General features: G+C 38.9%; 2 protein-coding genes across 5 annotated transcripts in view; one reads left to right on the top strand and one right to left on the bottom strand.

The window, feature by feature from the left end:
- Positions 1-5448: 5448 nt before the first annotated feature.
- On the top strand, positions 5449-12990 carry ZBTB33 (zinc finger and BTB domain containing 33). The gene is made up of 2 exons (XM_081126378.1): positions 5449-5687; positions 8066-12990. Exon 2 carries the CDS (start codon positions 8068-8070, stop codon positions 10084-10086), a length of 2019 nt encoding a protein of 672 aa, XP_080982504.1. The 5' UTR covers positions 5449-5687; positions 8066-8067; the 3' UTR covers positions 10087-12990.
- A 510-nt stretch (positions 12991-13500) lies between these two features.
- TMEM255A (transmembrane protein 255A) overlaps positions 13501-16610 on the bottom strand; it is a 53968-nt gene continuing 50858 nt past the window's right edge. For all 4 annotated transcript variants that reach the window (XM_081126411.1, XM_081126412.1, XM_081126414.1 and 1 more), the window contains one exon: positions 13501-15891. In XM_081126411.1, coding sequence (XP_080982537.1) covers positions 15733-15891 — 159 coding nt within the window. In that variant the 3' untranslated portion in view covers positions 13501-15732. The remainder of the gene's footprint in view (positions 15892-16610) is intronic.

Raw genomic sequence — 16610 nt, 5'->3', positions numbered from 1 at the left:
GTACCCCTAATCCCCCCCCCCCCACACACACACATTGTTCAAGGGTCAACTGTACATATTTTTAAAGTCTATCTTGAATTAAAAGAAAAATCTAAACGGAATAAGGAAAAAGGCACAAAGTATTCAAAGTATTTTCTAAGCAGCTGAAGTGTTTGTGTCAGATTTAGCAAAAGGAAATAATACAGTAGGCCTACTTACATTTGAATATCAGATACACAATGAATAATGTTTTAGTGCAAGTATGTCCCATGAAATAATAATGCAACATGATACTTGCATGGCTCTTTCCCTTAATTTATTCTGTTCTCTGCTCATTCATCATCTTTTCAGAGAAGCAGTCCCTGACACTATCTGCAATAGCACCCTCATCTCTTTACACTATTTTTCTTCAAAACACTCGTTACTATCTGATGTTATATATTTAGGTAATATATACACATGTTTATTGTATGTCTCTCCCTTTAGAATCTAAGTTTCATAAAGACTGAGACTTCATTTTGATGATGACTGTATCCACAGTGCCTAGGACATTGCCTAGCAGAGAGTAGGTACTAAATGATATGTATTTAATGAACAAATGAATGGATTTTAATTTTGTCAGTGTTCATAGTAGTTTCATTCTGTTACATATTCATAATCAGCCTTGCTGTTTTGGGCTTAGTCCTCCATTTAAATAGATGGGCTCACTGCAAAATGTCCATTCTTAATTCTTTATTTTGACTCATTTCTTATTTGATTTCATATTGTCAAGTAATTTTTTTATAAGGGACTCATGGGTATTATAGTTCCTCATTTTTTTTCTTCATATTTGAAATATGAAACCTGTTGCTTTTTTGGGTAGATTGTATTATTGTTAGCAATTATCTACTTCTTTCCCAGAAGGGTTATAGATCCCTATCCAATTGACTTTGAAAACTTAAGAAGAAAAGGAAAATTAACAATATTAAACAAGTCACTTAGAGAAAGAGTTGTTGGGATTAAGCAGAAAAGTAGATAGTGATAAAAACACACACACATATATTTCGTATTTATTGGGTTCCAGACATTCATTCAACATTAAGTAACCATGTCTGTCTACCATTTATTGGGTCAAAGACAGGCTTCACAAATAAAATAGTGCTTGAGTTGTATCTTTCCAGAAGACCAGGCACTTGCCAAACAAAAGGAAAGGTAAAGTGTGGGTACAAAAGGAATGGTTAGTCCTGGATGCTTTTGCTCAGTGGTTAGAGCTTTGGCCCTTGGACTGAAGGGTCCCAGGTTGGATTCTGGTCAAGGACAGGTACCTCGGTTGCAGGCTGGATCCCTGGCCTCAGTAGGGGCATGTGTTGGAGGCAACCAATCGATGTCTCTCTCTCACATTGCTGTTTCTCTCTCCTCTCTCTGTCTCTCCCTTTCACTTTCTCTGAAAAGCAATGAAAAAAATATCCTTGGGTGAGGATTTAAAAAAAAAGTAATGGTTATTCCAGGCTCAGGCTTCAGGTGCAGACATGGAAACATATCATATTTTGGAAACTATAAGCCGTTTGACACTATATGTAGTTAATATATTTACTCCTCAAAACAACTCTATGGGAAAGTATTATTATCCCTATTTTACAAATAAAGAATCAGGCCCAAGGTTATATAGCTATTAAGTGGCAGTACCAGATCCCAATCCACTAACATCTGCTTCTCAAGTCTTTGTTTTTTCCACTATACCTTACTGTGGTTCCTTTTTTTCCCCTGTCAGGTGGGTAATGTTCCAGTGTCATAACAAGGTTTGAGGGAGGCACATCTCACACAAGAGCGTGAACACCCAATCATCATGCTTATGAACTATGAAAGGATTGTGGTTTGTATAGTGACCTTACTAAAACTGTGAAGCTAAGTATAACTCAGAGGAAGGGCTCTAGGGCTGAATCAATGTCATTATTTTCTGTTATCATCATTAATTAATACATATTATGCACCCACAAGATTCTTGGCATTTTACCATAGCAGAGGACAGTTGCTGTCTTCAAAGAATTCATAATCAAATTCAAATAAGGCAAGCAAACACTGACACGTGGTTATAAAACCGAACTGACTCCATTATTCGCCAATCAAAAACCTTTCTAGAATGTGAAACAATTGATACCTTCAAATCCATTTGACACAGGTTCTTCTCTTTAAAATCTATTGAGTTTGAAGTAGGGTTAAGCCTGTAGATGAAAGGAAAGTGAAAGGTGAGATAACTTGAGAAACAGAAAATTAATGAATCTTTCTTTCTTTCTTCTTTCTTTCTTTCTTTCTTTCTTTCTTTCTTTCTTTCTTTCTTTCTTTCTTTCTTTCTTTCTTTCTTTCTTTCTTTCTTTCTTCCTTTCTTCCTTTCTTCCTTTCTCCCTTTCTTCCCTTTCTTCCCTTTCTTCCCTTTCTTCCCTTTCTTCCCTTTCTTCCCTTTCTTCCCTTTCTTCCCTTTCTTCCCTTTCTTCCCTTTCTTCCCTTTCTTCCCTTTCTTCCCTTTCTTCCCTTCTTTCTTCCCTTCTTTCTTCCCTTCTTTCTTCCCTTCTTTCTTCCCTTCTTTCTTCCCTTCTTTCTTCCCTTCTTTCTTCCCTTCTTTCTTTCCTTCTTTCTTTCCTTCTTTCTTTCCTTCTTTCTTTCCTTCTTTCTTTCCTTCTTTCTTTCCTTCTTTCTTTCCTTCTTTCTTTCCTTCTTTCTTTCCTTCTTTCTTTCCTTCTTTCTTTCCTTCTTTCTTTCCTTCTTTCTTTCCTTCTTTCTTTCCTTCTTTCTTTCCTTCTTTCTTTCCTTCTTTCTTTCCTTCTTTCCTTCTTTCCTTCTTTCCTTCTTTCCTTCTTTCCTTCTTTCCTTCTTTCTTTCTTTCTTTCTTTCCTTCTTTCTTTCTTTCTTTCTTTCTTTCTTTCTTTCTTTCTTTCTTTCTTTCTTTCTTTCTTTCTTTCTTTCTTTCTTTCTTTCTTTCTTTCTTCCTTCCTTCCTTCCTTCCTTCCTTCCTTCCTTCCTTCCTTCCTTCCTTCCTTCCTTCCTTCCTTCCTTCCTTCCTTCCTTCCTTCCTTCCTTCCTTCCTTCCTTCCTTCTTTTTAGTATATCTTTATTGATTTCAGAGAGAGGAAAGGAGAGGGAGAGAGAGAGATAGAAACATCAATGATGAGAGAGTCATTGATCGAGCCCACAACCCGGGCATGTGCCCTGCCCGGGAATCGAACCCCCATCGCCTGGATACTTGGTAGATGCTCAACTGCTGAGCCATGCCTGGCCGGGCAAATTAATGAAACTTTCAAATGATCTGGTCCCAAAGGCAAATATTAAGGCCACTCAAGTTTCTTGGTCTGCTGTTTTACTACAAAAAAAAATTCATTTCCTAATCATTGGATCCCCTTTAATTATAAGTAACTTTTTAATTTTAGTTCACTTTTTGCTGAGTTAAGGGGTGAGGGACATGGACAGAAGGGAAGAGGTTTCCTGTGCTTTGAATTAACTGATTTTTGTTATACCTCAGTTGAGGATCCACACTTTTAAAGCCCTTTCATGAAAGGGACAGAAAAGCAAGGCAATCCTAGGGGCAGCCTTGGTGCTACTCATGCAGGTGCAAAAGAAGTTGTATTTCATCATCCAATTTACCAAGAGGTAACCAACAAACATGGCACTGTAATCTGTATTTCAAAGTTAAGTCTCATTTTAGTTTTAGTCAATTTAGCTACTGAAAGATAAATAGATCCTAAACTTTCAAGGTGTATTTTTGTCCTAATACCATGTGGTTTCACTTATATGTGGAATCTAAAGAACAAAATAAACAAACAAATAAAATTGAAACAGACTTGTAGACAGAGGACAGACTAATGGTTGCCAGAGTGGAGGGGGATTTGGGAACTGGGTGAAAGAGGTGACAGGATTAAGAAGTACAAATTGGCAGTTACAAAATAGTCACGGGGATATAAAGTACAGCATAGGAAATGCCATAACTATGTATGGTGCCAGGTGGGTACTAAAAATATCAGGGGGAACACTTTGTAAAGTATATGATTGTCTGACCACTATGCTGTACACCTGAAACCAATACAAAATAATATTGAATGTAAACTAATTGAAAAATAAAATTTAAAGTTCTTAAAAATATATATGTACCTTTATCTTATTCTCTAATTTTTTTTTTTTTTGCTACTAAATTTTGGGGGAGAATGACTCAAAAATGATCATTAATCTGCTAACTAGTTGTGTTAAATACTCAGTTTCTAGGAAAATACTACCATCTGATTTAGTTTCTTTTACAACAGCACACTCCTATTTCCCATGAAATGTGTGTATATTAAACAATGAAACTTTCATAATTTTAAGTCCTAATTAAAAAACCAATGATGCTATAATTACCACATAATTTTCTCACAATATAAAATCTTGGAGAAGATACTAAGTAGTATCATGTGAATTTCTTATTTCCATGTGACAATACAACTATATTACACTACTTTGATGTTTTACTCTGTGGCTTTACTTTATTGAGGAGAATGTAGCATAGATTGGGGATGGATAGATGGTGATGTCCTTGTCTGATTTCATGTTGAAGAAAATTAGATATAGTTAGATCTATTTTATCCTGATGGACATTTTAGTAAGGTTTTTGTAGGAAAGAAGCATGGGGATGCTGACTGAAAAGTAAATAGGTGCAAATTCGAGTTTTTGGAAACATGCAATATTTTTAAAAAAGAAAATGATACCCATGAGTCCTTTTGTTGTCAACAGGAAAAGCTACAATTTTGGCTCCTTAGTTGAATATGATCATTAACTAACCTAAAGGGAAATATTTTGCTTTCCAACCACCGATCCAGTTGCTCCATTCATCAGGGTACTCAGCTGGAAGTGTATTATCTGAGGATTTAAAAAAAATTACCACAACTTGCCCTGGCCCACTTGGCTCAGTCGTTGGAGCATCGGCGCATGGACTGAAGGGTCCTGGGTTCGATTCTGGCCAAGGGTACATACTTCGGTTGCAGGCTCGATCCACGGCCCCATTCGGGGCCAGTGCGGGAGGCAAACAATCAATGTCTCTCTCTAATGTTGTTATCCTAGAACTTGAATTATCTATCATAAGTTGATAAAATCTATTTGATTTTATTTATTTAGATTGTATTTCAAGGTGGTTTATCATCTGAGAAACAGGCTAATACAGCAGCTTCAAACTTGCAGTAGAAATGAAACTCGAATAGCCTCTCAAAGTCTGTACGCCCTAGATGCTTACACTGAACTTAGGTGAAAGCGTCTAGCTTCCCTTGCATCCCTAGGGCTCGTGACTGCGTTGCCCTAGCTTTCCCTTTTCTTTTTCCCACCCTTTCGCCCTCCGGAAAGGGCCGAACATTCCAAGAGCTTCCCAGTCTTCCCCCGCCCCCTTACGGAAGGAGCCGAAGGGAAGGCCGAGCGACGCGTCGAAGGGGGGCTTGCCGGAGCCGGGACGCTCCCGGAAAGAGCCGAAGTGCGCTCGGAGGTGGCTGGCGCCTCAGACTCGGGCGCTTCGCCCACGCGCTGTGCCCTCTGTCGGCGACGCCGGGCAGCGGTTGCAGCGGTGGCGGCAGGAGGCGGCAGCCGCGTCGACGTCGCCCAAGACTGGAGCGACGTTTAAAGAAGGAGCCGAGTCGCCGCCGAGTCCGGCCTCTTGTTGTTGGAGGACTCCCAGCCTTCGGCGCGGCCTGACGGGGAGCAGCGGCGGCGCGGGAGAGCAGGTGAGGACCCCGGCGGCTCGGTAGCGGCGCGCGCGGCTGCCGCCGTCCCCGGGCCGCGCCTGCGTCCGCTTTCTCCTCACTTGAACCAGGAAGCGGCCGAGCTGGAGGCTCCGCTCCTCCGGCCCTTTCTTTGTGTGGGGCCGGGAGGCAGGAGGGGGCGACCCGGGAAGGCCTCGCGAGGCCCCCTTCGCCGTCAGGGGCCCGTGGCTGCTGCTGCCCCTGGTAGGCCTGGAGCGTGGGAAGCCCTCCGCTGAGACCCACTGGGCTTTCTCCTTGCCCCTCTCTCTGCCTTTTTGTGCCTCTTGCTCTCCTCCTCGCCGCTACTTTGATTTAGAGCCTTTCTGCCGGGCCTTGCCTCCCCTTCCGTCCCCTTCCCAGGGCATAACAATGCCGCCTGCTCGGCCTGATCCCCTCACAGCACCCCCACCCTCCTCTTCGCCTCCGTCCACTTTCCCCAGCTCCCAGGATCACCCCCGCCCTCACTCTGCTGCTCCTGCCTCTATCTGTGTTTGCAAGCAGCTGCCTTTTCCCGTGAAATGGGGATAAAAACCCCGGTTGCAGCCGGCTGGGTGCAGATGGGGAAGAGGGGGTGGAGGAAGGAAGATGGGGTTCAGCTGCCGCAGGGAGCCGCGTGTCGGTTTGTTTCACTCCCTGGCGGATGGTGTTTCCACCATCACTTGCCCCCAGTCAAGGATTTCTGTCCCAGTGACGGGGAATGGCTTTTGCACAGTCAGGTCGCAGATCTTGGGGTGGGTTCAGACCGATTTGTGCTGTTTCTTGGCCCACCTTAATGAGGAGGAGAAGGAAACCTAAACAAAATGAAACCAAGTCCCAGTGTCACCAGGACACGTCTATTTAACGCATTTCTCCACTGGAAAAACCCGTTTGCAAATGACAAAAATTGTGGGATATTATTCAGAAAACCCACCTGTCTACTGAAAAGTGACTTCTTTCGAAATCCCTGTATTTCGGAAGCCCTGGTTGCTGGCTCGCTGTCCAAAGGTCACCCTTTCTGATGAATGACTTTATAGTAACCTGGAATTCCTTGGTACTGTTAACAAGCAATGCCTTCTTACTGATGATGATTTAAATCCTTGATCTCTAGACTCTTCACCTACTTTTTGAAAGCTATAATTTTGAAATATTGAAAAGATATTTGAGATGCCCTGCCTTCCACATGTACAGGGTGTCCCAAAAAATGTATACACACTTTAACAGCTGATAGCTCAGTTTTGAAAAGGAAATGTATTTTAATAAACACTGCCTTTATAATTATTCAAAGTGTGTGTATACATTTTTTGGGGGGACACCCTATATATTTTAACAACCCAGAATCATTGTTACTGGGAATATCTGTTGAGACGTGGAAAAATGTTTTGGGGGTGGTACACAGCAGTGCTATTTACTGACATCCCCGCATTTTTTCTCCAGTAATATCTGCACTGTTCCAATAAGTCTGTTTTCATTTTCATGAACTCATTTGATGTGAAAAAAAGTTCTCATACCAATGCACATAATTCTTTACCAGCAAAATGTTTTTGTGCAAATAAGCATTAAGAAATGGTAAACTTTCCTTTTCCTTTGTCTTACTTTTTATAGTAGCTTCTGTTGACTTCCTTTGGCACTCCTTTTAACATTCCACCTCTGGAGATTGTAAGAGAGGTGAGGGGAAGGAGAAAGGGAATGAAGAAAGGGGAGGGGTGGGATAAGAAAGGTGTTGAGTGGTTTATCCCGATGGGGCGCCGCAATTTAAATCAGAATAGACGAATAATGGGAAGCTTAGAGATAATAATTGTCAGTGCTTATAAATGCTGATTCAGTCATTGGCTTTCGGGGAGTAGCTTTTGAATATGTTCTTAAAGACAAGTTAAAATTTAGGAAGAGTATATATTTCAGACTCAGTATTACACACACCAAGCTTTTCTGACATTTAAATGATTCATTTACAGGTGAAATAACTTTTATATGTTCATGATTAAGATTTTAAAAAAAATTTTAAGACAGCTAAAAATGAACTCTTAACTCTTCTTGAGGAAAAAGCTCAAAATTGGAACTAAGGAAATTAATTCTAATCTTTAAAAATTGCTTAGTGATGATGCATATATTTGAGATTCAAAGGAAGAGATTACTGTTCACATCTGTAGATCAGTTTAAAACTTGCTTGTCTCTTCACAGGGGGAAGTCATGTGATTTAACACATGGTCCAAAACCCAACCCATATGAACAATTTATAAAAAAGCCAAAAAGTTAGGCCAAACTTCGGTTAAGACTTGAACAAACTATTTAATCATGCTGTAGCTAAAATTCTGAATGATAAAGTACTTTTGTTTTTCTTTCCTAACCTTCTTTCATCCCCACCTCCTCCCTTTCTCTAATAGGCATGGAGAGTAGAAAACTGATTTCTGCTACAGACATTCAATACTCTGGCAGTCTGCTGAACTCCTTGAATGAGCAACGTGGCCACGGACTCTTCTGTGATGTTACTGTTATTGTGGAAGACCGAAAATTCCGGGCCCACAGGAATATTCTTTCCGCTTCTAGTACTTACTTCCATCAGCTCTTCTCAGTTGCTGGGCAAGTTGTTGAACTAAGCTTTATAAGAGCAGAGATCTTTGCAGAAATTCTCAATTATATCTATAGTTCTAAAATTGTTCGTGTTAGATCAGATTTACTCGATGAGTTAATTAAATCAGGGCAGTTGTTAGGAGTTAAGTTTATAGCAGAGCTTGGTGTCCCATTGTCACAGGTTAAAAGCATCTCAGGTACAGCTCAGGATGGTAATTCAGAAACCTCACCTCCTGGTTCTAGTGACAAGAACCTTGAAATACAAAAATCAAAAGTCGAAACCCAAGAGAATGGGGCCACTATAATGCCTATTATAACAGAGTCTTTTTCCTTATCTGCTGAAGATTATGAGACAAAAAAAATTATTGTTACTGATTCAGATGATGATGATGACGACGTTATTTTCTGCTCTGAGATTCTGCCTGCAAAGGAGACTTTGCCAAGCACCAGTGCAGTGGCACAGGCCCAGCCTAACCCAGGCTCTGTTGCTATTTCAGATGCCGCACCTTGTGCTAGCAATAACTCTCCCCCTTTAACAACTAACACACCTACTCAGAAACTTCCTACTCCTGTGAATCAGGCAACTCTGAGCCAAACACAAGGAAGTGAAAAATTGCTGGTATCTTCAGCCCCGACACATCTGACTCCTAACATTATTTTGTTAAATCAGACACCACTTACTACGCCACCAAATGTCAGTCCTTCACTTCCAAATCATATGTCTCCTTCAGTCAATTTACTTGTGCAGAATCAGCAGACACCAAACAGTGCTGTTTTAACAGGAAACAAGGCCAATGAAGAGGAGGAGGAGGAAATTATAGATGATGATGACGACACTATTAGCTCCAGTCCAGATTCGGCCGTCAGTAATACATCTTTGGTCCCACAGGCTGATACCCCCAAAAATACCACTTTTGATGGATCACTGATACAGAAGATGCAGATCCCTACACTTCTGCAAGAGCCACTTTCCAATTCTTTAAAAATTTCAGATATAATTACTAGAAACACTAATGATCCAGGTTTAGAATCAAAACATCTAATGGAGGGTCAGAAGATCATTACTTTAGATACAGCTACTGAAATTGAAGGCTTGTCGACCGGTTGCAAGGTTTATGCAAATATCGGTGAAGATACTTATGACATAGTGATCCCTGTCAAAGACGACCCTGATGAAGGGGAGGCCAGACTTGAGAATGAGATACCCAAAACATCTAGCAGTGAGCCGGCAAACAAACGTATGAAAGTAAAACATGACGATCACTATGAGTTAATAGTAGATGGAAGGGTCTATTATATCTGTATTGTATGCAAAAGGTCATATGTCTGTCTGACAAGCTTGCGGAGACATTTTAACATTCATTCTTGGGAAAAGAAGTATCCTTGCCGTTACTGTGAGAAGGTATTTCCTCTTGCAGAATATCGCACAAAGCATGAAATTCATCACACAGGGGAGCGAAGATATCAATGTTTGGCCTGTGGCAAATCTTTCATCAACTATCAATTTATGTCTTCACACATAAAGTCAGTTCATAGTCAAGATCCTTCTGGAGACTCGAAGCTTTATCGTTTACATCCGTGCAGGTCTTTACAGATCAGACAATATGCATACCTCTCTGATAGGTCAGGCACTGTGCCTGTAATGAAGGATGATGGTATTGGGTATAAGGTTGATGCTGGGAAAGAACCTCCAGTAGGGACCACATCTACTCCTCAGAACAAGCCAATGACCTGGGAAGATATTTTTATTCAGCAGGAAAATGATTCAATTTTTAAACAGAATGTAACAGATGGCAGTACTGAGTTTGAATTTATAATACCAGAATCTTATTGAACTCCTTTGAAATATCAAAGTTTTGGTTTGGATTAAGGGGCAGGGCTTTCAGAAGACCTATAAAACAAATTAAGGAATTTGATCTGCCACATCATCTGAAGGTAGTTTAGTTGGATTATTTGTTGATAATTTTTAGAAGCAAATCATTCTGAAAGTTTGTAGAGATTGAGAAGTCCCCATCCCCCCAAGTATGTTTATATAGTTAGCTATCAGCTCATTTAAAAGGGGCAAAAAAACAGCTTGGAGAGATAGTTTCCAGAATAGAATTTGAAGCAGTCTGAATGTTTTTTGAAAATAACTGGAGTTATTAGCATACCCTAGTATATCTTAAACTTTCCCCTTCTATGTTAGCACTTTACTGCTCAATTCTCAATTTTCTTAATATTGAGACTATAAATGTGTGTTGTGTCTTGTATATGGCATAAAAAGTAAACAAGAACTTCTAAAGTTGTTCTGGAAATTTTCAAAGTAAGTTTCCATGTGGTTGTGTATTCTGCTAGTCCAAATGGATAGCAACCTCCTGCCTCCCCTCATGAAAATGGCCATGCAGTTAAGTCTCATCTGAAAAATTAGTTTTAGCGAATTAGATTTAAATCTTGCTTTTATTGTCATAGTGTGGAAAAGACTTTGGTGGCTGGGACTAGTGTATATATGCCTTTGCTATATGGTCTCTATGGTCAAAAATGCTAATCTCTGTAATGCAGACAGGAGGAGATGAAAAGTTCTCTTGCTTTTTTTTTTTTTTTTTAAATTTTTGCTCTTACAGGATAGAGACAGAGTGGAAGTAAATGGAGATTGCCTTTTTGCTCGTTATGGTTAAAGATAGTCCCTTGGAAATTTTCAAATTTCAAATCTATAAGCCACCAAAATAAATCTTTAATTCTGTATAAATCTTTATACATGATAGATTCCAGAAATGAGACTCCTACATATTTTGGGTGGGAGGCTACTGGCATATATTTTTCGATGTTCATATTACTTAGAATCTCTAATAGGAAGTTTTCATTTGAAATAGTTGAATCAGTGATCTAGTATTTTCCTTTCAGCAGGACCTTTTAGGTTTTTACCCTTTCTAAAGTAAGTTTCATTCCATCTGCAAATCACTGCAATATTATAGCAATCAGAAACTATATATGGAATGTAATATAGGCTTGGTGATCCCCATTTATCTTGAGGACAGTAAATACCACCTTTCTTCCTTTTAAAACGACACATATTTAAACACTTAGAAAATAAAGTAAAAACGTATTGAAGTGCTAGAACTAAAAGGAAGCAGGTTGGAAAATACAGCCTAGCATTTATGAAAAGATTAACTTGTTGAACTTCTGTAAATGACTTTGCAAAGGAAAAAATTTAATAGATACTGAAAAAGATTGTTGTGCATAGTTATTAGTCATGTGTAACTTTGCTTAAGTATTTCTTAATTCAACATAGATATTTTCTTTCTCCTTAACCATGTATTTTTAAAGATAGTCTATTTCTTGACTTTGAACTTAAATAAAGCTTTAATCATGTACACATCATTCTTCTGATGGTAAGCTAGATTTCAAGATAATGGTTTCAGTGTTTCTTAAGTTGGTAGCTGAGGGTATCAGGCATCAGTATTTGCAATAATACAAGGAGAAAGAAAAAGTAATCCTTTGCTTACCGAGGACTAGAATGATGTGCATCTGTTTGCTGTTCTGTGAGTCTAGACCTTCAAAAACCATTTTGTAAACTAATCCTTGGAAAATTTTAAATTACCTTATAACTTAAGACTCGGTGATCTCTGGATTCACAATATCAGTTTCCTTTCTGTGAAGAGATTGATAGCATTACTCTTTGGCTATAGGTGCATTCTGAAATATTTTCAGTTGCATTAATGCTATTTCACCAGTATAACATAATTCTACAGGTGTGAATGATACTGATGCCAGCAGAGCTTCCAGACTTTTCAGACTTTAATGCTAGGTAAATGAGTTTGTCATCATAAAACTTGGTCAATTCTACAGGTTCTTATGTCAAACCAGGAATTCTATAATGGAAAACTATCCATTCTGAGTAATATGGATATAATTTTCTGCTGCTGCTGTGCTTTACGTAAATTCTGAGTATGAGATTTAAACTGTGCCTATTAAAGGTATCTTTTGGAGTTTTTGGGGAGGAGGAAAACTGGAAAATTAGATTGTATTTTTGCCAGAAGACTCTTACTTGCATGTATGTCATGGTCTTCAGTTTTTCTAGAAGTTTATTCAAAGTTTGGAATAAATGTGGAGTATTCTAGTATTTACTCCCAGTATTTACTGGGCTGGAAATCTGCAGCAAGACACTGTTTTAAACTTATCGTGGGGTTTTCTTATTTTATACTTAGTTTTCTGGCTATTGAACTTCACTTTTTCTTTCAAGTTGGCTTCAAATTTGGTTCTATGATAAATTACCTATAAATATTCTGGATAGGAACTGTTCGAAATAGCAATTTGTTAGATGACAGAAAGTGAAACTGCTCAAACTAAGCAAAGATATTTAAATGCCATGGCAATTTTAAAATAGATTTTAAAGGGAACCTTTAAAATCTATTTTATAAATGATCATCATTTTGGTGGTAATGATTCTCCACATGCAACTACTATGAGGAATTAATGCTACATTTTTTCCTATTGTACCAAAAAGATAAAACAAATGGTAAAAATGATCCAAGGTATTTTGTATGGTCAAGGCATGTATAATCTAAAGAATTAATTGCTATTCAACAGCACTGGCTTTCTCACCTCTGTCAATCATACGAAACCTTGTTCATTTCCACCTAATGCTATAATATTCATACTTGTACAATCTTCATGACTTTAAGTTCTACTTTTCATTAACTGTTACCTGATATTAGTTCGTAGAGATTCATATGGCAAAAATAAAATGTTTTAATTGTGATTTTTGAGTGCATTTTTTACAAGACTATCAGAAGTTATATAAACCTTTATATTCTGCTGTTTTTCAATTTTTATAGCAGGAGATGGGAGCTATATATCTGATGACAGCATGACAGAATTCTCCATTAGGTTTTATATGTTGGTTATTTGCATTCCCAAACTATTTTGAACCCTAATAGTAAAAAGTGAGTCGGCTGCTGCTGTCACTTTAGACAACCTTTTTCATCTCACGGCACACATAAACTAATTATTAAAATTCTGCGGCACACCTCAAAATACATTTTTTGCCAGTCTGACAAAAAATAGTTATAATGTTGATTCATTCACACTGGACAGCTGTTGTTGTGTTGGCTGTTGTCAGTTTTGTGTATGACAGTTTAAGGGGAAAGAGGTCAGTGTCCCTGACTAAACAGTCAGGTGTTGCATGTTTTAGAAATTCTTGTGACACACGGGTTGAAAATCACTGCGTTAGAATGTTTGTGACACTTTTAGATTCCATGAAGACTTATGTAAGTGGATACGGAGAAGGACATTTTTATTAATTTGAAACATCACAAAAGCAGTCTGGGTTTCCAACATGGCAGTGATAAAGATTTTAAGCAACATCCAGTTTATAGGTTCTGGATTAATATTTTAATATTTCATGCCCAGTTCAATACTTTAAAGCAGAATTAGGAATAAAGCAGTCAAGATTACAAAATACAGTCAAGGTACATATTGGAAATACAAATTCCTTCATTACAGCAAATGTTTTGCAAAAGAGTAAAGCAGCAAATATTAATCTTTCTAAGGTAACATGCACTTCATATAATTTGATGTAATAAAAAAAGAAGCTGCTCAAATTAAGTGTTACAAAATCTGTACTGTTTCAAGTTATTTTGTAAAGTAAGAAAAATCCATAGAAATGAGTCATAGAATCTTAACACTTTAAGAAATGTGATAAATGTAGGATATACTGTGTAATGATGCCTTTAAAAAAATTAAATATTCACTAAAGCAAAAGTTACAGTGTAAACAGCAAAAATTTCATTATTACAAGTTGATATTTGTATTGTAAGTCAATTGGTTATTAGTCCCTTTTTGAAATCCAATATAATTTTAATATGCTCAGAATTATAGAAAATAATAGTAATTTTATATAACACAAAAGGATTATAGTTTTCCACATTTGAAATCTAGATGAGACATCATTCATGGTGCTGAAAGTTAAACTGAATGTCTTGCAAACATTTACTGTGAACAGTGAATGCACTTGTTGTGCCTTGATCATTCTTGATGGCTGGGTGTCTGCAAGGTAGATGGGAGCACCAGCATTTGCTTGCTACCTCTAATCCATCACATTGGGAGGTAGCTAAATTGGCTGGAAAATTTTCCAGTATGTGTTCTGTTTGCAGAACTGTCTAATTAGGTACCCTCCTATAGCCCCTGTATTTTTACATGATAAAGTGTAGGATTATCAACCTTTCTTTAAATCAATCCTCAGGTTAACATAAGATTGCAATGAAAGTGTTCATTTTGAAGTGAAGTAATGAGTGCCAAAGTGTTAAATCCATCAGGTCGATGGTTTCAAGCTATGCCTAATTAAAAGAATTGTACAGATACCTACCACAATGTGCCAGATGAATTTTTAATCTACAATAACACAAGAATTTGTCAAGTTGGCTACATTTGAGGTTTTGCAGATTTAAAGCGGCATTGTAACACTTTCACAGTCTTGGACACTTTCATGATTGGTCTCAACAGAAAAAGGGACCAATAAGAGCAGTGGCATTAAACACAGATGATTCTTTTGGGGTAGGGTGCAGGATACGTGCGGTTTGCTGGGGTTGAAGCACAATATTTGAAGATTAAATAGTCACAAAGATTAGTAACAATTCATGTCACGACCCAAGAACCTAATCTAGCATTTTAATTCTGAATTTTAACCATAAGATTTATGTCTGTAGCAATTGTGTTTTGTAATACTGCAACATGTAGTAGGACCACTGTCTCCTAAGTTATCAGATGCGTAACAGATCGTGAAACATCTCACATGTTGCTCTCTGTATTTCAGTGCTTCTGGAACAATCAATCAACCCTGCTTCCCGCCACTCAAGTGAATATTGCACTTTTCCCTTTGGGAGGTACCAATAGCAAAAGCTGAGCTGAATGATCACGACAGCCATTTTACAATACTCAAAGAAGAAAGAGATATGGGCAGCTTTTTTCAACATCCAGGCACAAGCAAACGAAATCCCAGTCAGAACTCTCTGCATTGGAACTACTGTGTAGCTCCATCATCTGGGAAATTTTCCTTAGGAACCAACTTTAGTGGTAGGGAAAGATAGGGCCTATAAGCCAGGTACTTCAACCAAAGTACTAGGGGGGCAATCTGCCAAGGGCCTGAGGACAACACTCCATTTACACAAAATGAAACAGATGGCAACCACTCTTCTGCTGAATGCAGAGGCAGAGCCATAGGGTGATGCAGGTCCAAACATGACAGTCTTCTTGCTGGGCTGGCTCCCTAGCCTTGCGTACAGCATGTGCACTGTTCTTCATGGAAGTCCTGGGTTCAGCCTAGCCACCCTTGCTTGGCACATAACGAATAAGCTTCATTCCTATCTTTCCCTAGCCTGGCAGGCCGTTGTAAGACCTGAAACTATGCATAAGAATCACACTTTAAATTGTGTACCCTATACACTTCCACTAAAGCAGAAATACAAAAGCCACAATAATCCCGATAGCCAGCAGGCATTCCTCTTTAGGGGCTATAAGGTGGTGGCTTTTCAAAAGGCGGGTAGTAGGGTGGAGAGTAGCGAGGTGGTGCGCTGGAGGACCACATGTAGCTGGGTGAAGGAGAGGCAGACTGGGGCTCATCAGAAAGTCCAGAGGGAGGGGAGGGTGGAAAGACACCAGAATGCTGTGTAATGAAAATAAAACAGTATCAGTTTGGGCAGTGGGATTGCAATTCCTCAAAGTCAGTTGTTATTTAAAAGTGAATATAGACCAAGTTTGTTTCTGTTTGGAACAACAGCTCCTAAAACCTCACAAAGTTATTGAGGGGCATGAAACTGGGCTGGTCCCACTTTCTCAGATATGTTGGACTCCTCCTACCCTTCCCTTTGAACCCCTTTTCCACATTTAGAACTCAGGCCTTCAATACTTCTCCCTGACTATGGTAATAGCATCCCAGCTAGTCTTCAAAAAGGTAGTTTGGGCCTGGCCGGGCGTGGCTCAGCAGTTGAGCATCGACCTAGGATCCAGGCTATCGGGGTTCAATTCCCGGTCAGGGCACATGCCCAGGTTGCGGGCTAGGCAGCCGATCAATGGCTCTCTCATCATTGATGTTTCTATCTTTCTCTCTTCCCCTCCTTTCCTCTCTCTGAAATCAATAAAGGTATGTTTAAAAAAATTAAAAAATTTTAAAAAAAGGTAGTTTGGGCCTTAACATTTGAGGTTAATTCACTAATACCTGGGAAAGTCTTTGCTACAAGAATATATCACAGAGCCCATCTCATAAAAAACAAAACAAAAACTAAGGTCAGAGAGGTTAAGTGGCTTTCTTGGATCTGCGGTTTTTTAAAAAAAATCCTCACCCAAGGATGTGTTTTATTGATTTTTAGAGAGAGAGAGGGAAAG

This window comes from Miniopterus schreibersii, assembly GCF_964146895.1.
Source record: "Miniopterus schreibersii genome assembly, chromosome: X".
NCBI lineage: Eukaryota > Metazoa > Chordata > Mammalia > Chiroptera > Miniopteridae > Miniopterus > Miniopterus schreibersii.
The sequence above is the reverse complement of the archived record's forward strand: the minus strand, read 5'-3'. Positions and strand labels throughout refer to the sequence as shown.